The sequence below is a fragment of the Balaenoptera ricei genome, chromosome 1, assembly GCF_028023285.1.
Source record: "Balaenoptera ricei isolate mBalRic1 chromosome 1, mBalRic1.hap2, whole genome shotgun sequence".
Taxonomy (NCBI): Eukaryota; Metazoa; Chordata; class Mammalia; order Artiodactyla; family Balaenopteridae; genus Balaenoptera; species Balaenoptera ricei.
The window spans coordinates 158,620,881-158,646,390 of record NC_082639.1 but is presented as its reverse complement, the minus strand read 5'-3'; the positions used below and the strand labels follow the sequence as shown (position 1 = coordinate 158,646,390).

Genomic DNA, 25,510 nt, shown 5'->3' with positions numbered 1-25,510 from the left:
TCCTTCCAAATTCATCCTTTCTTCAAAAGCTTCAGCTTCACAGTTCTCTGACTGCAGATTCTAACCAAGGTGGGCAGAGCAAAGCTTGTACTCCAAGGGAATGAAACTGGCAACCAGGGCTGCGAGTCACCAGAGGCAAGCGTTGGCAGAGAAGCATGTCAGGGTCCAGTGACAGGCTAAGTTCTGGGCTTGCACAGGTAAGCTCTCCATGTAGCCGTGGCAGACCCCTTCTCAACTTTGACAACCACTGACATTACCCAGAAGTGGATACACATTGAGCACAGCACAGTCTCAAGTGGGCATGGGTTTTTATTCTCAGTGCACAACAGTTTGGTTTCTGCTCGTCAGCAACAGCTTTATTGGTTCCAAAAAAATTATCCTTTTTTTCCCCTTCTTTTAAAACTCCCCTTCTATTCTTCCTTTCTCAATGGAACAACATATTTGAATTTCAGATTTGCCAGTTCATAGCATTTTTTTTTCTAAGAACCCTATAAATACATGCAAAACATTGTACAGAGAGCTTAAATAATATCAAAATGCAAATACAGATTGGGTGCACAGTTTAGCTGAACTGCAGATTACGGCAACACACACTGGGGTACACGTTGCTTTGATATCACCATTTGTTTGTTTATGTCATGCAGATCACAATAGTCAATCTTTTGTTTTGTTTTTTTTCCTTTTATACAAAAATACCAGTGCCTGTTATACTAGTTACTGAAGAAAAAAAAAAAAAAAAAAAAAAAGAAGAAACTCAAAATTCCTATCTGCTGATTTGAAAAGAACAACGCAGATAGATTTGTTGGCACATATATATGGCATATTCACATATGGCATATATACATATGGGGAGAAACATGAACGAAAGGCCAATTCAGCCATGGGGAGCTCACTTCCCTCCATCTCTCCTAATCAGGAGGAAAGGGGACAGCAGGCCCAATAGCAGGGCTGGGAAGGCAAAGGACAGCACTGAGCTAAATGGAAGGGTGTCTGGTCTTTTCTGAGGAAGAGCCTGGAATGGCTTAAGAAGAGCAGACATTTATAAGTGCCCCACCCCCACCACAGTGGTGGGGTGGTCCTCAGATACGGAGAGTGAGGAAGAGTGAGGAAGTACGCACTTCGTGATGGCATCATGGGCTGCTTCAATCACTAGGCAGGGAAAGGAGGAAAGAAAGGAAGTGACGTGTTCAGAGGTTTCAGGGCACATGTGAGCTTGCCACACCCCTCTGGTTTTTGGCAGTAAGGTCATCACTCAGATTTAAGTGTGCAGACTCCCCCCTCTGAAGCTCAACGGGAAGAAGGAACGCAAACTCTAAGGAACTCACAAGTGCTGGCGGGATTTCTCGGTGGTCTCTCTACAACCTTTAGAGTTGGAGAGTCATTTCAGAGGGCAGAGGGCACCTGTGGGAAGGATCTAGTCAAGACTGTCACCCAGGCTAGAACCAGCCTTTATTTTTCCACTTAGAGCTCTACCTCCCAACTAATATATTACGTGAAACTTTTCTAGGGCAGGGAAGGAAGTCTTAAATCAAATCCTTGCACAAAAAGTCGCTAATGGAAAACTCCAGGGGAAACAGGAGGTGAAAAGAACCATAAAAAATGCAAACCCCAAATCAGAGAGAGTATCCTTGCAGCCCAGTGTCTTGGGTACCACTCTGCCAGCTGTTCTTCAAGAAATATAAATCTATCTGAGGTCCCTGATCCTGATCACGAGTTCCTGGTACCCATTTCCATGGGGGTGCACACTCATTTCCTGCTGGCTGTCCCTTCTTCCTGGATGCCTTCCTTCCCATCCGTAATCCACTGCCCATTCTTCTAGGTTTATCAAGAGAGGAATCTAAGAAAATATTTCCCCCTTTTCCCCATCAGACCCTTTTCAAATCCAAAGCACCCGTTTTTGGGGAAAGCTTTATTAACTTATGCCATATTTATTCACTGCCAGTTGGATCACTGAAACTGAACAGGAAAAAAAAATTTATATAAAAAATATATGCACATAAACACTTAAACTTAATTCCACATCAACAAATTTATATTAAAAACATTCTAGAACCCAACAAATTTTTTTCCCCTAAGTATAAAGATGGCTGTTTGGAGAAAGGAAGTTTGGTGCACTGGTTTTAAAACCAATTGCAAATATACTATAAGTCACCTGCCATGTCTAACAGCTGGTTATGTGCTCCCTTCCACAGGGTTACATGACAGCACTTTATTTTAAATCCTTTAAACAAAATACATATGGCTGACTCAAAAAATATCAGTTTCTCATCTAAAGAAAACTATATTTTTTTGCATAATATGTCTATATTTTCTCTCCTACTATGGAAACTAGAATACACACAAAATCCCCATTGACTTTAAACAAGTAGACACAAGCCCTCACAAGTAACCTGTCAGGCACCATGAGAGTCTTTTGGGAGCAGGAATGATAAAATAGCCTCCAAAGTTTGTTTTAAAAACTGATCTGAGGTAATAAAAAGACTCGACAGAACTAAATCTTCCACTGTACTTAATAAATATATATGTGAACACCTAACGCCTCGGGTGAGCTATTTTTCCCCCCATTAGTATTGAAGACAGAGAAAAGATCACTGAAACATGTAACCTTTACAAAACCAAAATCAGATCGGTAGCTGACGTAGTAATAGGGATGTGCAGGGGAAACTGTTTCTTTATTCTTCCTTCCTAGGGCAGCTCAGGTGAAAGGGTGAAGGAGGAGGGATCCAGAAGAAAAGGCCGGAGAGGAGAGGTTCGGGTCACCTGACTCCCAAATGGAAATTTGGCAGTTCCTAACAGCCTCAAGCCCCTTCTCCCTACTCCCATCACTCTAGAAAGAGGGGAGGGGGTAGGCTTCATTTACCCAGTGGGAGATGGGAATTGGCAGACATGAGCTGACCCCTACACGGAAGAGCTTACAGCAGCATGGTAGGGATAGAAATGGAGATCCTGCAAACGCGGCTCCACCCTGTTGCATTAAGGAACACTTAACAAATCTCCTAGCCAAGTCCCTGGCTCCTGAGAGACCGGTGGGAAGGGGACGCTTTGGGCAGTGTTCAGGGAGAGAAGGCACAGGGCTTAACAGTGCAGCATTGAGCACATTCTGGAGGGGGCTTGAGTGGGGTGTGCAAGAGGGAGGGTGGAAGGAGGCGAGCTTTTCAGGGTGGGTCTTTTGCTCCTTTAAGTCGGCAAAGCGTCACTGAAGCCTCCCACTTTGGATACATGTTTTCAAAATCAGAATATTTGAGAAAGGCTGGGGCCTTTTCAGAGACTGATGTTAGCGGACATGGCAAAGAGTAGAATTAGAAAACTAAAGGGCATGTCAAAGCTGGTCCCCAGCCGTCTAAGCTCAAGGTTTCTGGTTTCTGAGAGGAAGGTTTGCTCAGATGCTGCTGGAATGGCACTTTGGTCTCTCCCAAGGCTGCTCAGTACTCACTCTCCCAACAATCAGGTCCTGCCCTGGAAGAGCCTTGGTGGATGGCTTTGAAAGCAGTAGTGGTCACCCTGAGGAGGACTCCACAGAGTTGACTTTGATGGTCTGTTTTCCAAGTCCAGTTAGGAGGCAAGGTCATTCTTAATTCATTCCTTTGCCACCACTTTAGGAACAGGAGAAAGCTCAGGCTTCAGGTAAAAACTACAAACCGCATATATGCAAGCTTCACGTCAATGCTGATCTCCCTGGCACTTAGAAACCACACACACCTGACAAGATGGCAGTTTAGAAGTAGATAACCTGGCAACAACAGGAATATATTTTTACCAGCTCTCAATTGCTTCCAAAGGACCCTGTTAGCAAAGAAACTTATCTGCCTCTAGAACTAAATCAAGGGCTCCACTGGGGCCAGAAGGGAGAATGGTCAAAGTCGACTTAACTCATCCATGTCCTTTCCATTTTCTAATCATCACAACTTAAAAAAAAAAAAAAATAGTGACGCTAAGGAAGACAATGGTCACAAAAGACCAAGAGACCATGGGGAGGCTTGACTGGAAGGGCAGAAAGAGGTAAAGGGCTTTAGGTATAAGTTTTCAAAATGGAAAAATTGTTTTAAAACAATCACTCTATAGGCTGATTCTATACCTTCCATTCTTACCTCAACACATTTCATTTGAGGATATTTGTCACTCTGAACTTTTAACTGAGCTTGTAAACAGCACAGACTCATAGGGTAAAAATCCAGAAATGAGGAGATGGATGACACAGGTATGAATACTGGTGAGAATTTGGGTTGGGGTAAATGCCAAAAGGATTCTTGTCCTTTCTTTAAAAATGACAACTGATACAGGCAAGGAGTAGATCTACCATTCATTACTTGCCTGGGGTCTAACTGGGTCCTGCTACAAACCCCAACTCAGGTTTCAGCTGAAGTCCTCGTAGGTCTGTGCTCTTGCCTCTTCATGGCCAGGTGGGGGTTCACACATACTTGGGAGCAGCTGACATGACAGTGAAAAGTCCCATCATCCCCTTAGTGACGGGGTAGATGAAAAGGGAAATAAGGAAGGCAGGAATGGGAGTCAGAGAATGAAGTTCAAACTGATGTCTCCAGGCTGTGTAGAGGGCTGTCTGAGTGGCAGGCAACAATTTGCATTTGGCAGCAATCCACTGCATTGTTGTTTTTGTTGGCTTGTGGAGTGACCTCACCATCCAACGGAAGCATCCTAGTCCCAGGCTTAGAGACCTTTTCAAAATTTTCCTCTTCTTGCTCATCCAGGAGTGGTGTTCGTGGCCCCTCCTCATCTATGGCAAATTCAGGGTGGGTCATGAAGTTGTGGATGGAGTTTTGGTTCTTGGGTTTCTGAATGCTTTCGTGGAGGGAACTATGGAATGCTTTGACCACTTTGATCTACACCAGGGGAAGGAAAAGGAGGATGAGAAAATACGGAGGCAAGAATTGGTTAGTAGAACAAGGAACTGGGGGGTTTGAGGACAGAAACAAAACCCAAACTACAAAACACTATTGCTCAACAACCAAAACCAAACATATGAGAGGAGATCATGAAACACTAGAAACATCACGTGGCTCAAATTTCAAGCATTGAGGTGGGGTGGGGAGAGTGAGTAATGGCAAACAACTGGAATATTTCAAAAGCTGCATAAAAAAAAAGAAGAAAACCCAAAGCAAAGTTAGCATTCCCAAACAATCCACTCTTAAAATGAAACAGGAAACAAAAAGATTCATTAGTTCTTTTGGATGGAGGGCAAGGACGTTGGAACTAGGTGCAAATTAATAGCCGAACTTAAAAGATAATTCAGACATGTGGATTTTTGTGTTGAAGCCAAACATTTTGTGAATGTGGAATGGAAAATTACACACTGAAGTTTAGTTATCTGTTTAAAACCCTCAAAGAGCCAAACACATATCAATTCACACACAATACACTTTGGGTGATAAGTGACCATGAATACCATTCAGCAAGGCAGACAAACCAATCTTCATTTGTGTCAGCAGCATGCAAGAAATGAAAACTCTTATACTCTACAATTTAATAATTGCTCTTTCAGTCAGGAAACATGCATTTATTTATATTCCACAGCCTCCACCATGTCCTCTTCCCCCAAAGAAAGTAGAACTCCATTCCTTCAGTCCCTCCCCTGGAAGAGGTGAATGAATACAGGCATCAAAAGATGCCTCCCCCTGACACTGACAGAAGGCCCGCTCTCTCAGCTCAGATGAGGCCGGACACGCATGGCCATGTCTCTGACACACAGCAGCTGTGTCCAGTCATGCAGCTTTCTCCAGCTGTTTGTAAATTATGAAGAGGAATGTGATCTTATGTGGAGAAGGGAAAGGATGGGACCAGGACAGAAAACACCCCATCCAGGAGGCAGTGCTACAAACAAGAGGCTTTTCTGATGGGGTGGACCAAGAGGATGGGGGAAAGGAAACAATTTGCAGTTTGACTGGGCAAAGGGAAATGCACTGCCCTATAAGTGTCAAAGTCTTTGTTCTACTGCACAACAAAGGAAGGGATTCAGTTTAGAGAAGAGGAAAAATCGACAATAATTGATCCCTGGGCCTAGCCTTCACCTTATCCACAGGGAGGGAGCAGCTCCTTTGGCAGCTGCTTTTCTGAACTGGGGGCCTCGCTGAGGGATGCTTTGCAACTTGGGTTGGTAGAATTGGAGGAGGGGAGAAGGTTGGATCCTGAGAGTTTGGAGAGAGAGGCCAGGGGAAAAGAAAGTGGTCCTAGGACAGTTTTAGTTGTTGGGAGGTGGCTGATCCTAGTCTTGTCCCAAAGTTCTTTCCTCAGAAAAGAAATGGAAGTAATGCAGGAGAAATTGTTGAGGTGGGGAGGGGGATAAGGAGAAATGATGAGGGTTGGGGTAAGGGCACATCTTTCGTTACTCTGCTCTTTAAGCAAAGAATATGTTCCTGGAAAAGAGGCAAGAATATGGAGACATCAGAGCACCCAAAGAGGCAGGCAAATAAACTGGTTGGATTGCTTGTCTCAATGTTTCCTATCACTGTACAGAACCTTCAAAAGTAATGCACAAAGAAGGTTCATTAAAGTTGTGTCTCCGCCGGCTAAGGTTTTCCTTACCTTGCCTCACTCCACAACAGACTGGCAGACTCACCCAGGATGGAGGGTGCTCAGAGCTCAGAAGGCAAAGGACTCTGTCACTCAATGGAATCCACTCAACGCTTCAGCCAAGAAGAATCAAGCAACCTGGGCACACATTCACCATGCTGCACAGAAAAGTTAGGACCTACATTTCCATCTTTAGGTGAGATCAGATGGAATATAGGTTCCATCTGGCTTTCAGGAAATCCCAAGTTTTAATGGATCTATGTCAAACATCTTAGAGCAAGGCAACTTGGATTAAGTGAGTCCAAACCCAGTGCCTTCTCCCCTGGCCCTAGTCAAGAAATGGGCTCAAAGCCATACCACCCCCTGTAGGAGTGATAATATAGCCCATACTTTTCACTCACTCTTCAGATCTCAACATTTCTAACAAGTGCTACAGGAGAACAAGTACCTTTATACCATGAGTTGATCATCTTCAATATCAGTGATTTCCAAACTTCCTGCTTCTATTTTTTTTTTTTTTGAAGCAATTGAATACAGGTACCTTTATACCATGAGTTGATCATCTTCAATATCAGTGATTTCCAAACTTCCTGCTTCTATTTTTTTTTGAAGCAATTGAATACTTTGTTAAAATAATTATATGTGAAGTCCTATCTAGAAAACAGATTTTTAAAAATAGGAGTTGGAATGGGGGTCTGGAGCCCCGTTTGCTGGCTTTTCCTCTCACCTGTTGGGGTGATCAATCACTGTTACAGGTAAACAATAAGGGAGATAACAGTGAATTGGGGATGGGTAGATGGAAAAGATAGGGACAATTTCTCTTTTGGGGGAGCAAGGAACAGTCATCCAGCTAGATAACAGGACTTCTGGAATCTAAAGGGAAAGCAGCCACCTGTAAGGGAAGCTCAAGAGAAGAGGAGTCAGAGAGCTAGGAAGCACCATCTTGTGGCCTGGCAGGTGGAGAGAAGGGTGGGGCTGCGCCAGAATGCTCCTCAACTCCAACACTGGCCTCAGAGACTATATAGTACGTGCCGATGAACAATCACACAGCTGCATCATCACCAATCCACCCCAAGTGGTGGCATCTTCCTTTCTTGATGCATGGTGCCTCGTGCATGAGCAGTGTATGGGGAATAAGACACAGATAGTGAGGCGGGTGCTGTGAAAGCTTCAGGTCCTCTCCACTCGGTCAATCAACCCTTCCTTCCCCAGTCATCATCTCTCAAAGTCTCTGGGAAGTGTCTCTTCTGTGGCCCCTATCCTACAGGTGAAAGTGGATGACTGAAGGACAACCCTTTCTCATGGCTCAGAAGCCCAAACCAGGCTGGACCTTAGGTTAGGTATGAGCACTAAAGACCACTCTCTGGAGCTCAATGAATGGGCAGATGAAGACTCCATTTCCTCAGCTGGTATTCTGTAGGTTTCTGCTCCTTTGTCAGAAACCAGGGGAAGAGAAGGGATTAGGACCTTCTTACAGAGAGAAATCTTAGAGATTTATCTACTTGAAGGTTAGATAAATAAATGAATTCATTTGGAACTCTGGAATGGGAAATGGGTTTTAAAATGCATGACTATAACTTCTAGGCCCTCCAATAGGAAGGTACAGCTGGAGAAAGAGCAGGTGCGGCCTGACTCTCCTGAGTTTCTAGTCTTTGAGGGTTTGCACCATATCCTCCACCAGCAACTCTACTACATGAGCCCAGTGGGCTCTGTCTTTTCCTTAGTCTCCTTCTACCTTCAAGTTACCAGGGCAGCTGACACTACCCTTCCTAACAGAGAGGCATGATTTAAGAAAGAACAGTAACTAGTTAGAAGGACATGACAAAACTAGAAGAAAAAAGGAAATGAGAGGAATATGGAAGGACTAGAATGAGAGGCTCTTGCATATTTGTAGGGTAAGACTTACTTAGTTCTTTGACTGCCTTTGAGCCTAAAGAATATGCATCTATAGAAATCTCCTCTCCCCCTGCCCCTCATATCTCACACGAGAACACTTAGAGTTGGCTAGAAAGAAAACAGATAAGCTAAGTCTGATCAGCCTACACACTCACAATCAAGTGAACCACAGATAGTGCAATTGTTCTTTCTTTATCCCCCATCCCAGGGTTACGGTGGTGGTGATTGGGAGTGGGGGAGGAAGAAACAGACTAAACACTCAGATATTTGAAGCCCACAATATACTTAACACAGAGAGACTCCTTCCCCACCAAATACCTTAATAGCATTATCAGCAAAGAGCTTTCCATTTCCTCTCTGTGTCCCACTTGGGGAAGGTAAAAAGATCAGGAATAGGAAGGCATAAGCATTAGCAAGAATCCAATAATCTACCAATAATCCACCAGATCTTAGGTTGAGCCTTCACAGCTTTCCGGTTGATAGGCTGGCTGAGAAAGGGGTTCCTAAAACTTTACATGCAAAATAAGATATGAAGTGCTGGCTATAAGTAAAACAAACTAGAGGAAAGGAGAAGGAAAAAAAAAAAAAAGTTTGCTCTTCAGAAATTCCTAAAAGAAAACAAAAGACTTCCTGAGTCTTCATTTGGCTTAACCTTACACCTAACCTTGGGAGATAAGAGTTGAGACTCAAAGGAGCAGAAGGAGAGAAGAGGAACAACAACATAATCAAACAAAGCAACAAACAAACAAAGTAAAGTAAAACAAACAAACAAAACTCAAGGAAGGACCAGGCAATGCAGAGGAACAATCAGAAAACAGGATTACTGTCTTTAAAATGGTTACGGTTTAATAGCTTTTCAACATTAAAAAAATAATAATAAAATTAAATAAAATGGCACACAGCCCGGTTCTGGAGTGGAATTTTTGCCCCGCTTTTCTTCCCTTAAGTCAAAGATCAAAGGGAAAAACCAAAAGGAAAAGATAACCACAGCTGGTTAAAGTGAATGCCACGTGCTCTCTTGTGGTCATTTTAGCAAATCATGCATCATAATAGACCATCACTCACTGCCCAGAGTAGGAGATGAAACAGCAGCAGCAACAGAAGTGGTGGGGGGAGATTTGACTGGTGCAACTGTTACATAGGATGAGCTAGGAACATGTTTTACATCAAGGTGTTGACCCATGGTCTGGCGCTTTAGGACTCCCTTAAAAGAGGCTCCCGTCTGGAATGTGTTAATTACGTCGATCTGCAAAGAATCAGAAAGTGAGACAGCTTTGCTCCACAGTCAGAAACAAGCGAAGAAAGAGGAAGGGAGGGTCCAAGAGGGTTAGGGAGGGGGATGGAAAGAGCTGGGAAAAGGGGACAGGAGATGGGAGAGCAAGAGAGAGAGTCCCTTACACACAAAACAATGGTGAAGAGAAGGGGGAAAAACATTAATTGCACATCACACTTCATTTAAGGAACAATTTGCCATGGAGTCTAAATACCTAGCCAGAATCCAGTCTTCTCTTCCCTTTTAGCCTATGATGGACATTTTAGGTGTGCTGGTATCCAAAAGTATCTAAAAATTTAAATGGACTTTCCCACTCATGATTCCTGACAGAGAGTGACAGCTTATTCATTGCTCTGACCTGTACTGTCTTCTTTTTTTTGACCTGTACTCTTAAAAAAATAAGGCATGCAATTTAAGATAGTAGGCAAAGTGTATATATTACTGAATTTTGAGGTTCAGGAACCTCTAAACCAATTAAATTGACTACCTATTTTTGCAGATTTTCCAGGAAAACAACTCATGTGTTTAAACAGAGGCATGTAGTAGTCCATACACAGGTGCCATGGTGGAAAGGCTCCTGGACCATGAGTTGCTGGGCTCACCCTCTTCTGGGTTCTTCTCTGAGACTCCCTGTCCTTGGGCAGAAGTGGACAAGGCCCCTGAAAGTGGAGCTCAGGAACCCAGTGGCCAGGCTCTGTGGAGAGAATGCCACTAGCAGCATTCGCACACTGGAGACCCTGAGAGGCTGGCACAAGTGCAGACGAGAACTCAGCAGTTAGACGGGGTGGGGGGAGGAAGAGTTGGTTGGCGGTGGTGGCAGTGGTCAGCAGCTGCAAGACCAGCCCCATACAAGTTGTCTCTGGTTTTCAGTGTCCTACTCCTCAGAGACAGAGGCAATGAATGCCATTTGTTTTCCGACAGTGGTCTTGATCTAGGGCCTCAGTCAAACCTACCATCCTCATCCCTGACCTCTGCCTGACCAAGGGCCAGTTGACCAGGGATGTAGGAAAGGTGCTGATTTCACTCATCTAACTTTACTTCCCCAGGTGAGAAGGTGGGAAAGCAGGTACCTTGTGAGTCAGATAGTTGTTCTTACTTATAAAGCTTCCTGAGAAGCCATGAAATGTTTAGGGCTAGTTTCTGGACTCAGACCAAGTATGAGCTAAAATACCACTCTTCATCACATGATACAGTTTTCAGTTCCAGGGGACCGAGGAGCCTGATGCTATAAGAGGAAAAGGTCTGCATGTGGGGAGGGTTCAGCCACACAGAAGAAGGGGCTGGAGAGTCACCTTCTTCAGTGCTTATTAGGGTCACAAGGTCCCAACCTCCACAATGAAACTGGACCCTAGATTTACCTTCCCAAGATTCTAGACCTCAAGTTTCCCAACCTTCTGCTTTCTAGTGCTTTTAGCTCTCCCAAAGCTAAAGGGACCAGGATGGGACAATAGCCTGGCAACACTTCCCACCCATAAGTGTTGCAAGAATGACAACAAGGAACAACAATCGGATGGCAGGGAATTTCGTTAGAACCCTTTTGAGGTGAAGAGTTGATGCCAGGAGAGAGCTTTAGGATCCAGGATGCAGGTTAGCACCGTCATCTGCTTATGGAGTCAGGTGGGATGACATAGATATGCTCATCATGGCATCTTTAACAGGTTGCCTTTGCTGCCTAAGTTTAGGCTTTAACGTCATTCTGGTCCAACCGCCTTTTGCTCCAACAGAGAAAGGTAGTATACCTAAAGCTACGTAGACAGCGAAACCAGAGAGGTATACAGTCGAGGGAATGGAAATTGGTAGTGGAGGGGAAGGAAGATCCATGAATCTCAGCCCCGGGAGAGAAGATTGGGAAGGAGCCAGGAGACACTGGAACGAGGGCATTCTGGCTAGGAAAAAAATTACATAGTAGAAGAGGAGGCAGATGATCCTGAAGGGAAGAAAAGCAGACAGGTTATTCTGAAAAGAGCAGACCTACAGGGAAGCACCGAGGCCTTAGAGACATGAGCCAAAGATGCCAAGTTCTCTGGGCACGTGAGGCCCTTGCTCGTGATGGACTTGGCAGCCTGGAGGGTGGAGTGTGTGTGGAAACTCTGGACATGCTGAGGTAGTGTTTGCAGGTCCCATGTGATTTCCCTCTCTGGGAGGGGGAACTCAAGAGAGGGGAAAGGAGCCCCAGTGCTTCCCTCCCTAGCCCTGCTTTCCCATTTCCATCTGTTGTCTTGTCTATAGGAGACAAATTCCCAGCTGCTACAGTAGTCCTCCCTTATCCATGGGGGATATGTTCCGAGACCCGCAGTGGATGCTTGAAACTGCAGATAGTGCTGAACCCTGTATATACTATGTTTTGTCCTAGAGTAATGGGTGGGTAGTGTATACAGCGAGGATGTAGCGAGGATAGGCAATGGGATGACTTATGTCCAGGGCAGGACAGAGTGGGGGGCGTGAGATTTCATCAGCTACTCAGAACGGCATGCAATTTAAAACTTAAGAGTTATTTATTTCTGGAATTTTTCATTTAATATTTTCAGACTGTGGTTTACCACGGGTAACTAAAACCAAGGAAAGCAAAGCCACGGATAAGCAGGGTACTACTATATTTAGCTTAGACTATTCATTTCACCTCTTCCCTAGGAAGTGGTGGGCTCCACTAGGGAACTTTTGAAACCATCTGCAAGGCTAATTTTAGAGAGTGAAATTTACTTCTGGGATCTCTAGCCAATCAGCAAAGAGGGATAGGCCTGTTCTCTGGTGAACACCTTTGAGAACTTGGAGATTTACAATTCCTTGAGATGGGAAATCTCAGGACTAACACAATAGAGGTATGTGGGGTAAGAACAGGGAAAGTGATAGGATTATCAATGTCTAGACCAGCCCATTTACCCAGGAGAAGGTAGTTACAGTTGCTGCGCAGGAAGTGGGGGAAAAAAGTTACTGTAGGGCTATAGGAGGGGACTTAATAGCAGCAGGAGCAGCTTCTATCCCATTTTAGAAATTGCAGGAAGGGAAAAGGTTTGAAGAAATTATAGCTTCTTCCTTTCTGGGAAGCAAGTCTGAATCCTGTAAAAGATACTCAGGCACTTAGAGACTATTGTCGTTTATATACACTTAGCCATCAGATTCCCCATCATGGCCTTAAATTTTGAGTGGGGAAGACATAAGAGAGCGAGTTTCTTTTACAAAGATCAATCCAGATAACACCTACATTCCCCTAATAGCAGCTTGAAGATATACAGTAAATGTCTGCTGGGGATGCTGGCATAGAGATATTGTCTAAATCCTTCCCTCTGCAGGGTCAGGAAAGACTCTGAACATTTCCCACCCTGAGGTTAGGCCTAGTGCTTACAAGAGACCTTATGCAGGAAGATGGCCCACCTGACAGAGGGTGGGAAGTGGGCTTCAGACGAACCTAAAGCTAGAGGATGATGCTAGCACTTAGTGTCCCGTGTTTTCGGCCCTCCATGATCACTCTCCTCTCAGAGGAGCCCATACCACTGCCTCTGCCTGTCTGTCCTGAAGCAAGGGAGCTCGGGCCGCCCACCAGTGAGAGGGCCTTAGGAAGGGGAGAGACGTTGGCCAGCAAGAACTGCTGCCCTCCCAACACCTCTCAAGAAAGATGGTGGAGATTCCTTCTCCCAGGGCGAGGATAGGCCACTATCACAGTACCTGAGTCTGGATACGGTTCAGGCCCCGGAACCAGAGGATCTGGCCTCGGCGCAGCTCCATCTCTGCATGGTCAATCTCGTCCAGCCCCTCAGCATCCTTGGTGATCTCCTCTTTGGTGGTGCCATGCCCAGCCTCCTTTAGGAACTTCAGGGATTGGGTAGGTATTGTGGAGATGACCTGAGAACAGGTGCAGCAAAAGGGTAGACACCAGAATCACGGCGAGAAGAGCTGTCACTCAACTTTATGGGTCAGGCCCTTGGGTAGGTCACTCTTTGCCCGATCAACCTTTCCACTGGGAAAGCAGTGGGAAAAGTGCCAACCCATTCAGGCAAGCGTTTGCCAAGTGCCTACCAGCTGTCAGGCCCTCAGGAAGATTTTCTGTATTTGTGGACGTACAAAGGAGAACTTATATTCTAGTATTTGACCAGCCATCTGCCTTGTTATATACTTCATTCTCTTCCTCCTGTCTCAGTTCTTTCTTTGCATTTTGCCATCTGTCTCTTAAAGGAAGTAGAACCATAATGCATGATACACAGTAGGAAGAGACAGAGACAAGGACCTGGGAGAAAACAAGTCTGGAGACAGGATGGTCAAAATGTATGTGTATGGGCAAGGGGAAAAGAAGGGTGTTGGAGGGGAATGACCCTCTTCTTAGTTACCATATGCTAAGTAATTCCTCTTTTATAAAACTATAGTGAGAGGATACTAAAAGTTTTCTTGGGCTTGGGGTGAGGAACTGGGTGGGATAGCCCATAGAAGAAGGGACATATGAGTATTATCAGAAGACATGGAGCAGTAGGTTGGGACTTGCAATTCAAAATAAATCACTCTATAAGCTGTCAGTCAGTTCTCCTTTACAAATAAGACAAGGGCTCAGCTGGGAAAGGGGGACTGTGTGAGCAGTCCAACATGGAGTCAAGTGTTTGAAATAGAAAGAATGTCCACGTTCTGCTTTTAGATGTTAGAAGGAGCTGTTGTGATACAGAAGGAAGGCTGTTGTTACCTGGCATCAAGGCCACATGGCCACATGTGAGACTAGACCCAGGTGAGAGTTTCAAACAGTACGTGAAATAATCAAGCTCCACCCAAGTGTAGAAGTGCTTTAGGGACCCACTGGTAAATAAACTTCAGCAAACAGAGCAGGGTGTAAGGACCTGTTAGGAACGGGGATAGGGATTAATCAGGGAGGCATCTAGGAGCTATGAAAGAAACAACTAGCAGGTCTATGGGGGAAAGCCTGCAGCTCTAGGGAGGGATCTTTGGGGCCAGTTAGAGCAAAGCCTCCATTACCCAGGTGGCTGGGCACCAATCAGTAGAGACCTGGGGTCTGCAAGCAGAGGTAAAGGCCAGGTCAGAGCTGAGGATGAGAGGGACTCGCAAAGTGGTATGAGGGAAGGAATGAAACTCTTATCAAACCTGATTATATTATTATAATATTAATAGCTAACATTTATTGAGTACTTACAGGGTACTAGACATTGTTCTAAGTCATTTCTGTATTGAAACTGATTTGCTGATTAACAATGATTCACAATGATCCTGTTATCCGGAGTTGAGGAAACTGAGGCAGAGTTGCTAATAAACTTGCTCACTATGATGCAGCTTGTAAAAAGAAGAACCGGGATTCAAAGTCCGTGCTTTGAACCATACGCTATACTGCTTCTCTAGAGACCTTGTGAGTCCGGATTTATCTTAGATGACAGTCAGGCACCCATCCTGGATAAGGCGATGGTGAGAAACAGAAGAGGCAAGGGAGCCCTACATTATGACAGCACAGCAGCTCACGGCCAGACTGCGGCTTCATTGAAGACATATGCTTTGCAAACTCTTCTACTTCTAAGACCCTTAATTTTTTTTTAGCAAAATTCCATTGAAAATTTCCACTTCCATCTCAGAGAAGCTAAGGGATTTGTCTGTCTCCAGGCATGATTAGAGAAGAGATCAGAAGCCTCTGAAGTGGTGGGCACTGATCATTCTGCTTTGGGATCCTACAAGATGGAAAGAACTTGCAAACCTGGTGGTAGAGAGAAGAGGGAAGAAGAATATGAAGGCGAGGAGCTGGGCGTCTCCACAGTTGCTCGTTCCATCTCATCTGGGGGGGGGGGGTCTGCCGGCCATGTGACTGCACGGGGAGGGTGTGCCCGTACTCACCTGGCCCCACAGCAATTCTCCAATACCGATGAAGAGACACCAGAACCACTGGGACAGGGTGAGGTTCGTACAGCTGAAGGGTTTCCCCCCAAATTCCACAATGATAATCTAGAACAGAGAGAGAGGCAGCCCATCATTGGGAGGTAACAGGTAGCCAGCCCTCCAGTCAAGGCCATCAAAGCCACGTCAGCCCCCTCCCCCAGGATCCCTGTGGTGTAAACCCTGATCTGCTTGTTGGGAAAGGAGAGAGAAGATATCCAGGTGGGGAGAAGGGAAGACAGACACAGTCTTTATAGAGCACTCTGATGGGGAGACAGATACAGCTACTATGAACATTATTAATGCAAAGGCTGGGGGATCAAGGGGAGCTGGAGGCTTCTTGTGACTAAAGCCAGTAGGTGACAAAGAGAAGCCACAGTGATAGAGAAGAGGAATTTAGGAGCGGGCAAATAAGAGTGAGGCAGGAGCTCTTTTGTTACAGGGCAGGCTCATAATCTCTTGTATTGGCAGATGTCTTAGTGTACCTCTGACTGGGGCAAGAAGGAAGGGGCTCAATCCTTTCACCACCAGGGCAGCCATGCCCTTGACCCCACTTCCCACAGAAGGAGCCTACGTCAGGCTTATCTGTCAACTACATATGGCAACATTCCATGTCTTCTCCTTTTCTCTGAATTGCGTACCATTATCTACCATGAGCCCTTTCAGAACAAAGGGGCAAGGAGGGACAGGGAGAGATCCCACATAGCACTTGCATGCACATTTCAAGTATGCTGGCAGGAGGCATGGAAAGGGATTAGAAGACAGTGATCTTCCTCCTGGTCACTATGTGAAATTGCTGTGTTTTAGAAAGATAAGGAAAGGATTCCACAAATTTTATTTTATTCACTACCAACATGCTGCCTTGCACTGGAGCACTTGACACAGCAGGATCCAATTCTAGAGCAATGAACAAACAGAAGCATTTGGGAACCCCAAAGTGTTCAACCCACAGCCTGAGTCCCCATCACTCCCTCACTCCTTTCCCCGGGCGCTCAGGGAATCCTGGCCCCCAGCTTCTGGCCTTTATCCTCCCAGACCTCCTATCCCAACTCCAGCTAGAATCCCACCTGGCTGACGAATGTGCCCAAGACCACAGAGCAGAAGATGAGGTTGCGGAAGATGCCCGAAAAGACATTCCTCTCTCCATGGATCTTGCGGGAGTTGATTTCATTGAAGAGCTGCATCAGCACGAAGGTGTTGAAAATAATGGTGTAGTGCTGGCTGGGTGGTGAATGCAGAGGTGCTCTCCTCCCACTATCAATGTCAAAGAATTTCTCACCTAGTTGGGAGAAGGGATGCATCGGAGGATAAGTATGCTCTCAAGGAGGGTTCAGGTTGAGTCAGAACACTTGAGTATGACCTCACTGGTTGCTTATGACTGGTGTCCATGCTAACTGGTCAGTATCCGAACCACAACAGTCATCAAATATTTTCAGTGTTAGCCCTGGTCTCAACATTTCTTTTTTTTTTTTTAATAAATTTATTTTATTTATTTATTTATTTTTGGCTGCGTTGGGTCTTTGTTGTTGTGCGTGGGCCTTCTCTAGTTGTGTTGAGCTGGGGCTACGCTTCGTTGTGGTCCGTGGGCTTCTCATTGTGGTGGCTTCTCTTGCTGCAGAGCACACGCTCTAGGCACGCGGGCTTCAGTAGTTGTGGCGCATGGGCTTAGTTGCTCTGCGGCATGTGGGATCTTCCCAGACCAGGGCTCGAACCCGTGTCCCCTGCATTGGCAGGCGGATTCTTAACCACTGTGCCACCAGGGAAGCCCCCCACCGCCCTTTTTTAAAAATTTTTTTGGCTGTGCCATGTGGCATGTGGGATCCTAGTTCCCCGACCAGGGATCGAACCTGTGCCCCCTGTATTAGAAGGTGGATTCTTACCCACTGGACCACCAGGGAAGTCCCTCAACATTTCTGACCCTCTCTCTCAGTTTGCTCCATCACTATTTGCCTTCTCGTAGTGCTGCATTGCGGTAGAACTATGTGCACGAGAGTCTGGAAGACATAGGTCTGAATCTTCGTGCCCCTATTTACTCAATATGTGACTTAAGCTTCAGTTTTATGATCTAAAACAAAGGTAACATAAAGCCACCCTTTGGAGATTCTTAAAAGGAGTAATAAAATGGCACAATGCACCACATAGCGGGAACAGAGGATGCACTCAGTAAGCGAAGCTGCTATCATTCCCGTCTTGTGCTCAGCTTGCTCCCTGCTACTTTCTTTCCTTGGGCTGCTGTCTGCCCCCATCTCCCTCTAGCACTCCAAACGCCGCCGCCCACCCCCCCCTTGGCTCACCGGCAAAGACAAGGAAAAAGATGACAGTGAGCTGATAGACTGCGTGACCCAAGATGTTCTTCATCATAGTGCGTGAGATCAGAGGCTTATTTCGGCCATAGGGGCGACGCTTCAACAGAGAGTCTGTAGGAGGCTCTGTGGCCAGGGCCAATGAGGCAAAAGTGTCCATGATGAGATTAACCCACAACATCTGCACGGCTTTCAGTGGGGAATCCTGGTGGGAAGAAGAACCACTCCTTTTAGCTTTCCTTGGAGACCACCCCCCACCTCACTCATCAGCCTCATCTTTGCCCTTGAAATGGCCTACCTCCTGCTATCCACCATTTATTAGCTGAGTGACATTGAGAAACTTATTTAACCTCTTTGAGCCTTGGGTTCTTCACCTGTAAAATGGGGACAATACCTACTTTGCAAGGTTGTTTTTGAAGAACAGAGAAACTACATATAAGTGCTCATCACACTGGCTAACATGTAAGTGCTACATTAATGGTAGATAAATTATCATCATCCCACATGAGCAGATGGAGACCTAGTAGAGCTAATTCCTGCCCCAACACCCCTTCGGAAACTCTGGTCCTTACTCCTCAGTCGACATACTGTACCCCGCACCCCCTGTTCCTTAGCCCCAGCCTCATCCCTCCCATCTCAGCTCACCCCACATTCCCTTCACCTGGGTGATACAGGCTCCAGTGAAGGCCACAATCACAGCCACCACGTTGACAGTGAGCTGGAACTGCAGGAACTTGGAGATGCTATCGTAGACGTTTCGTCCCCACATCACTGCCTTCACGATGCTGGTGAAGTTGTCATCTGTTAGGATGATGTCAGAGGCCTCCTTTGCCACATCCGTGCCTGCAATACCCTGAGGTAAGAAGGGGAAGGAAAACAGTGAGGAACTGGACAAAATTCATGTACATTCTGAACTCATATCTTGACCTCCAAGCTTCAGAACTCAGCATAAACACTAGAGGGCACACTAGCCACACAAATCCTACAGACTAAACCGCCATATTTTGAGCGGTCTTCTCTCCCAAAGAAAATAAAGGGAAAATGTGTCACTGTCACTCTGTGGGAAAGGGGACTGGGCCATGATGCCACCACCTTACTCCTGAACTCAGACTGGAAATTACAGTTATCTCTGATATTCCTTTCTCCCGTCCCTCCTACTTCCCCATCTTAGAAAATAATTAGAAGATAGGGAAAAAGTCCTATCTGTTCTACCTCTAAATTTTAAAATTTCTTTTGCCACTGCCAATACCTAATTTAAATCCTTATCTCACCCGCACCTTGAAGTTACTCTACATTTTTTCCCAGGAGGAGTAGTCTGGCAGTACAGTTCAGATGTCCTGTCCTTATTCAAAATCCTGTCACTGGGGAACCACTAAAGGTTTCTAAATAGACAGATCAGTGGTTGAAAGCAGTGTTTTAGAAACAATAAACTTTCTAGTCTGGTAGTCAAAGCCCTCAACAAGTGAACTCTGGTTCATTTTCCAACCTGCTATATCTTTCTGCTCAAAACCTACTGCTTTATTCACAATTCCCTGAATCTCTCATTCACTTCTAGAGTCCAGTCTTCTACTTACACCCTTTTCTCCAAGCCTGGAACATCCTCTTTCCCCATCTATTTAAATCCTATCTGTCCTTAAGGTTCCATTAAATTAATTAAGCCCTGCTTGCTTGGCAAAGCTGTCCCTAACATCCCCAGCCTATTCTTCTATTCCATGTCTTACCACCCCTATAACCTACAGAGGGGCTTGTTTGTGAATCTGACCTGCACTAGTAGATTATTTGTACTGTTTACCTGGTAGTATTATTTTCCTATCCAGATTGCAACAAATGAATATCTGTCAGATAGACTATACAATTCAATTTCCCCATCAAAAAGTTCTCTAACACAGCCACACAATGCTGTACCATGCACTGTAAAGAGAAAGGATGGAAAGAAAGAAAGAAAAAAAGAAAGAAAGAAAGAGTATCTTTATATATGTACTACTGCAGAATAATCTCTAAGTTAGGTTGTTAAATGAAAAGAAGCAAGGTGGAAAAAAGAGTATATGGTGTGTATATAGATAAATATAGATAAGTATCATTTATCTAAGAGAGTGGGATATAAATAAACTACACATTTGATTGTATTTTAAAGGAGCAAACAGAAAGATAAACCAAAAATCAAAGAAGTAAGTTATCTGTGGGATTAAGAAGGAGGCAACAGGGTAGAGGTGATAGGGATAGAAGCTAGACTTCTATGAATAGACCTTGTTGGTATATTTTACTTTACAATTATGTAACTACTTTATACAAGTATAAAACAAAATTAAGTTTAAAAGAAGCAATCTCAAAAATGGAAGAAAAAAGAAACCCATGATATAAATGAACTGGTATATAACCAGTTGGTAGCACAACCATACCAAGGGAAAAGTTCCAAATGACTTTTTGAAAAACACAGTAACTTGATGTTAGGATACAGTAGGATATACCTACAGGATAAAAAGAACTACAAGAAAAATCTTTAACTGTTTTTAGTAGAGTAATTGTATTATTATTGCTATTTTGAGACTATTACATATATTTTAGGATAAGGCAAATAATAATTATGTTAATGCCGTTAGGAATCAAACTTTTCAGCTTAAGAGATAAATATAAAATCAGGAAAGTAAAATAGGAAGTTAGAGTTCTAGAATTCTAAATTTGAATTGGAAATGCCAATATGAATTCATGAAGTATTTATCTTTAAAACAAAGAAACACAAAAACAAAAAGAGACATAAAAGACATATTTCCTAGCTTTGTCCACTGAAAAGTTCTAGAAACAATAATTTACTCAGAAGTAAGGAACATCCTGACATTCAGATTGTGTTCTCTAAATATCATTTCTCACTGAAATGAAGCAGAACTCCTTTGAGAAGTGGATGATTCTAGATCTAGGACAAGAAATATGCATGATGAATCTGGAACATCTTATCATACAAGAGACCAAGAAAGCTATTAAAGACAGACAGCTGAGGTTGTACCCAAAGTACTTAGCAGTGTTGAAGAGGCTAATGATGGGTCAGTATAAACATCAAAATAATAATAAGGGCAATGGATCAAAACATATCACATATACTTAAAACCATGAGCTCATAATGATACTTTAAAAAAATAGACAATTAACTTTTAGTAGAGTAGTTTAGTAAATTTAAAAAAGTGAACAATTCATTGGTCACCTTTGGAGGATCCTAAAAAGTCAACTCATTATTTTGAAAACTGGTAAATAAAGGGAAAAAAATCAAGCATTTAACCTGTCTTTCATGTAGGAACTGAACCACACGGTAACCAAATAGTCGACGAGGGCAAATTTCTTTTTACAGAAGTATTCAAGTTAATAAATAAAGAAAATCAGAAAATTGTCATTTTGCAGCCCCTAATGAAAGATGGGATGTATGTAGACTCTGATTGCTCATAGAACTAAGTACTAGTTTATAGGAAATACAAGGGCTAAAAGAACAGGTTAAAGGACACTGTAGGGATACAATCAACAAAATCCCTGCCATGGTATATTCTATGTAGAAAAACAACCTTATTCCTTCAAAACTAAGTAGCTAGAAAAAAAGATGGAAAGGGATTGTGCAGAAAAGAGTTAACATAGCAGGCCTGAGACTGCTTTCTTGAGAAGGTCCTGTTTGCAAGGTTGGCCCTCGGCTAGCACCTGGAAACTTGGCCCTCAGTCAACAATTAACTGAAAATTAATTAGTGATTCACTGTGCCTAGACTGTGCCCAAACATATGGTTTCCACTGAAAACCTGCTTCCTTCTGGAAGTCTGGAATCTTAGCACGTGCTAGGCAGAAGGTGCCTATACGACCAACCCCAATAAAAACCTATGACACCAAGTCTCTGGTGGGTTTCTCTGGGCAGAAACATCACATGTATTGCTGCATTTTCATTGCTGGGGGAAGAAGGTGCTCTCTGTGACCCCTCACGGGAAGAAGAGATCGTAAGGGACCTTGTGTGTGGATTCCAGACTCTACCTGTGACTTTCTGCCTTACTAGATTCTTACTGTACCAATGGACTAAATCTTAACCATGAGGACAACTATATGCTGAGTCCCCTGAGTCCTTCCAGTGAATGCACAAATGTAAATGGTGGTCTTGGGGACCCCTAACACATAGATCCTATAGGGTCAGTGGCTGCCGAACTTTAGGATGTGTCAGAATCACCCAGAGGGACTGTTAAAACATGGACTGCTGGGCCCCAACTCCAAGCTTTCTGATTCAGTAGATCTGGGGTGAGGCCTGAGAATCTGCATTTCTATAGGTTTCCAGGTAGAGTTGGCAGGAAGAGCACATTTAAAGGAAATACTGTTATAGATTAATAGATTCAAGAGATATATCAACCAATTGCAATGTATCGATCTTGTTTGCATTCTGATTTAGACAAATAATCTATAAAAACAACATTTATGAAGCATTTGGGGAAATGTGAACACTGGCTAGGTATCTGATGATAGTAAGGAATCAATTTTGTTGTGAGACAATGGTACTATGATTCGTTTAGATATATTTTATTGATACATATTTATTTTTCAGAGACACATACTGGATGAAATGACATAATATCTTGGATATGCTTCAGAGTAATTCAGGTGGAGATGGGGAAATGTATATGTGTGGGCCAAGATTGGCCAAGTGTTGATATTTGACGCTGGGTGACAGATACATGAGGATTCAATAAACTATTCTATTTTTGTATATTCTTGAAATTTCCTAGAGTAAAAACTTTTTAAATTTATCTTTTGGTTAAAGAGAGCACCCTAAAGACAGATTTCTTCTTGAATCTTCTTACCCTGCTTAAAAATCACCAACAGTTCAATGTGTATGGGAAGCTTACAATCATAAGTTACTTGAGTGTGAGAATGTACTTTGCAATCTGGGGACTTCTAAATGTTCCTGAGCATCAGAATCAATAAGTGTGCCTGTTCAGAAAATCCAAACACTTCCGGGACCCAGCTCAGATGCTACTGAATCAAGATAGCCGACTGTGGAACCTTGGAATATATGATTTTAAATGAACTTTCCAAGTGACTCTGATGCTCCGGGCCTCACAAGTGAAAAGCAGAGTGACGAACAGTGCTAACTATAGAGTGCACATTTTCCATACAGAATGTGAATTTTCTAGTGTGCCTAGGCAGACAACATCATCATGTTCATGGGCAAGTTTCAGTTGGTCTTGCTTTGCTGGGTAATGATACCTCATGATTTCCCTGCCTTTATACTTGATGGGTCCCTCATTATACATATTATTATTGGCCAGGTAGGTAGGCGAGATGGAGTTAGAGAAAGAGCACAAAGGGGGATGTGAAGGTACAGGAAGCATCAGGTTACCAGGAGCCTGTCCTGGCTTCCCACTGGAGGAGGCAGCTTGCAGCAGAGAGAGACACTACGCTGAGCTGCTTACCATGGCAAAACCAACATCTGCTTTCTTCAGAGCCGGCCCATCATTTGTGCCATCCCCAGTGACAGCCACCACTTGCCGCTGTTCCCCAACAGTGCTGTCGATGATGCCTGGGAAAGACAGACACACTACAGTGAGTTCCACATGTGCCATCTGAGGCCATTTCCCCATGAAAGGCAGTTTTTTGGTCTTCCTCTCCGGTCCCTGCCACCACCTCCTTTTCTACGCTCTTTCCTTCTTTTTTTCCCTATGCTACAGGTTCTATAGTGTCACCCGATGGCAGTAAATTGTTTCACGGGTAGCACTCTAAGCTAAGAAAGTCTGACCTTGTCGAATATCCTGTCCAGTGCCCCAAGGCAGCTATTATGTGGTGGAAAAAGCACTGGATGATTTGAAGGCAGAGACCCAGGGATTGAATGGTAACACTTCGACTTACCAGTTGGGCAATTTGGATAGGTTACTTGTTGTCTCAGCCTCAAACTTCCTTATTTGCAAAATGGGACTGGCTTAACCTGTACTGCTTAATTCACAGTACTATCAACAAACAAGATAGGATAATGTTTAAAAACAACTTTATTATATTATATACCTTATACTCACCAGGGCCTCAGATGTTTGCTAAACTGTCCCATGAGCGGGGAAGCTCTCCCAGGACCCCCCTACTCAGGACGAGAGAGTTGCTTTGGTTGATGGCTCTTATCTGTGCTCATCCCGGCCTGCCTTCCTCTATCCTAGGCACCTACTCAGGAACCAACCTCACCTTTCACCAGTGTGTGCTTGTCAGTGGGGGAAGATCGCGCCAGCACCCGGAGCTTAGGCCAGATCTTGTCCAGCTTTTCTTGCTCTACCTGCCAACACCAGACCACACCTGGGTCAGTCAAGCTCAGAACAGCCATCTGGGAAAATCTTACTTCTTTACCCATGCTGAGCTTCTGGGAGAGCTGGTACTCCATGGCCCCCGGGGGAGTGTTATCCTGGCCTCCAGTGGAGGTGAAGCAGCCAACTCAGGCTCCAGGGCGGATTCATGGATGGTGACCATTCAGGCCCTGCTTGTCTTCTTTTTCCTACCAATTCCCTACCTGGGAACCAATTCCGTATTTCTTAGACCCTTGACAGAGGTGGGCCAGGGTTAGCTGTTGGCTCAGGTGGCTAAAGTAGTGCTTCTGAGGTCTTAGGTTCAATTTCTACATTGACTAGGAAGCTTTGGCCTGCTCCACACCCAGACCATGTCCTCTTACCAACCTGTGCCACTGTCAGTCACAAGGCAGTGACATAGGAGGGGTGAGGTAGAAGGAAATCAGTACAAAATCATCCCACAATTGAAAAAAATGGAAAGACATGAAAAGTTAGTGACACTGTCTCAAAAGATAGCTTGTGAATGAAGATAGAAGAAAAAAATCCAATTTTACTGTCTGAACAGCTTTGGTAAAAGGGACCTCTCACTATGAATAGATTTTAGTTTAAAAACCACCCACTTTCTCCCACCTGTCCCAGATGCCTTACACATGAACCAGCCCTCCGCTAATAAAAGAGGCCCTGATTCCTCCCACCCAAGACCCACCTCGCCCTTCTCGTTTCGGATGAGTCGATTGAATTCTTTGCCTTCTAAGCACAGAAAGTCATCCCCAGGTGTCACAATGCCACATTTGGTGGCGATGGCCCGGGCTGTGTTGATGTTGTCACCTGTCACCATTCTGACAGTAATGCCAGCTCGTTTGCATTTGGCAATAGCTTCCGGTACCTGTGGAGAATGAGGCAAGAGGAATGGAGGAGGTGGGGGTGGTGAGGCCTGGTAAGCTGCTCCTGTTCAGTTGTCCCTTCATTGTGGACAGGGGAGAGGCACCCTGAAAGCAGAACCATGGGGCATGGGCTAAGTCTGGTCATTTTTATATTGCTTGGTGCCACCTCGCTTCTGTCCTATCCATGATACTCACATTTGAATTTGCCTTATTGTACCATGAGTTGAAGGGGAAATTTGCTTCAGGAGCCAGGTGTAAAAGCTTACTCTCCCACTTACAATCTAGATTTCTTAGCAGGGCACGCCTGGCCTTTTGAGATTTTGCTACTGCCTTCCTTTCTAGCAGAAGTTTTAACCACCTTCCACCCCCCGGCACATACTCCAACAATATCAATTCTTTTAAGTTTCCCAAATGCATGACACACTGTCATGCCTCTGGGTCTTGATGGTTGATAGTCCATTGGTCTGAACTCCTTAGAAGCAGAGACTCTTTCAATGC

At 44.4% G+C, this 25,510-nt stretch overlaps 1 protein-coding gene across 3 annotated transcripts in view; it reads right to left on the bottom strand.

The window, feature by feature from the left end:
- Positions 1-291: 291 nt before the first annotated feature.
- ATP2B4 (ATPase plasma membrane Ca2+ transporting 4) overlaps positions 292-25,510 on the bottom strand; it is an 89,921-nt gene continuing 64,702 nt past the window's right edge. For 2 of the 3 annotated variants that reach the window (XM_059939525.1, XM_059939535.1), the window contains 9 exons: positions 24,835-25,014; positions 24,034-24,121; positions 23,277-23,383; positions 18,512-18,703; positions 17,842-18,055; positions 16,615-16,826; positions 15,509-15,616; positions 13,358-13,534; positions 292-4,838 (listed from right to left, as the gene is read on the bottom strand). In XM_059939525.1, the coding sequence (XP_059795508.1) occupies positions 4,524-4,838; positions 13,358-13,534; positions 15,509-15,616; positions 16,615-16,826; positions 17,842-18,055; positions 18,512-18,703; positions 23,277-23,383; positions 24,034-24,121; positions 24,835-25,014 (1,593 nt within the window). In that variant the 3' untranslated portion in view covers positions 292-4,523. Of the gene's footprint in view, positions 4,839-9,559; positions 9,668-13,357; positions 13,535-15,508; positions 15,617-16,614; positions 16,827-17,841; positions 18,056-18,511; positions 18,704-23,276; positions 23,384-24,033; positions 24,122-24,834; positions 25,015-25,510 lie in introns of all 3 variants that reach the window. The other variant, XM_059939546.1, reaches the window with a different exon arrangement.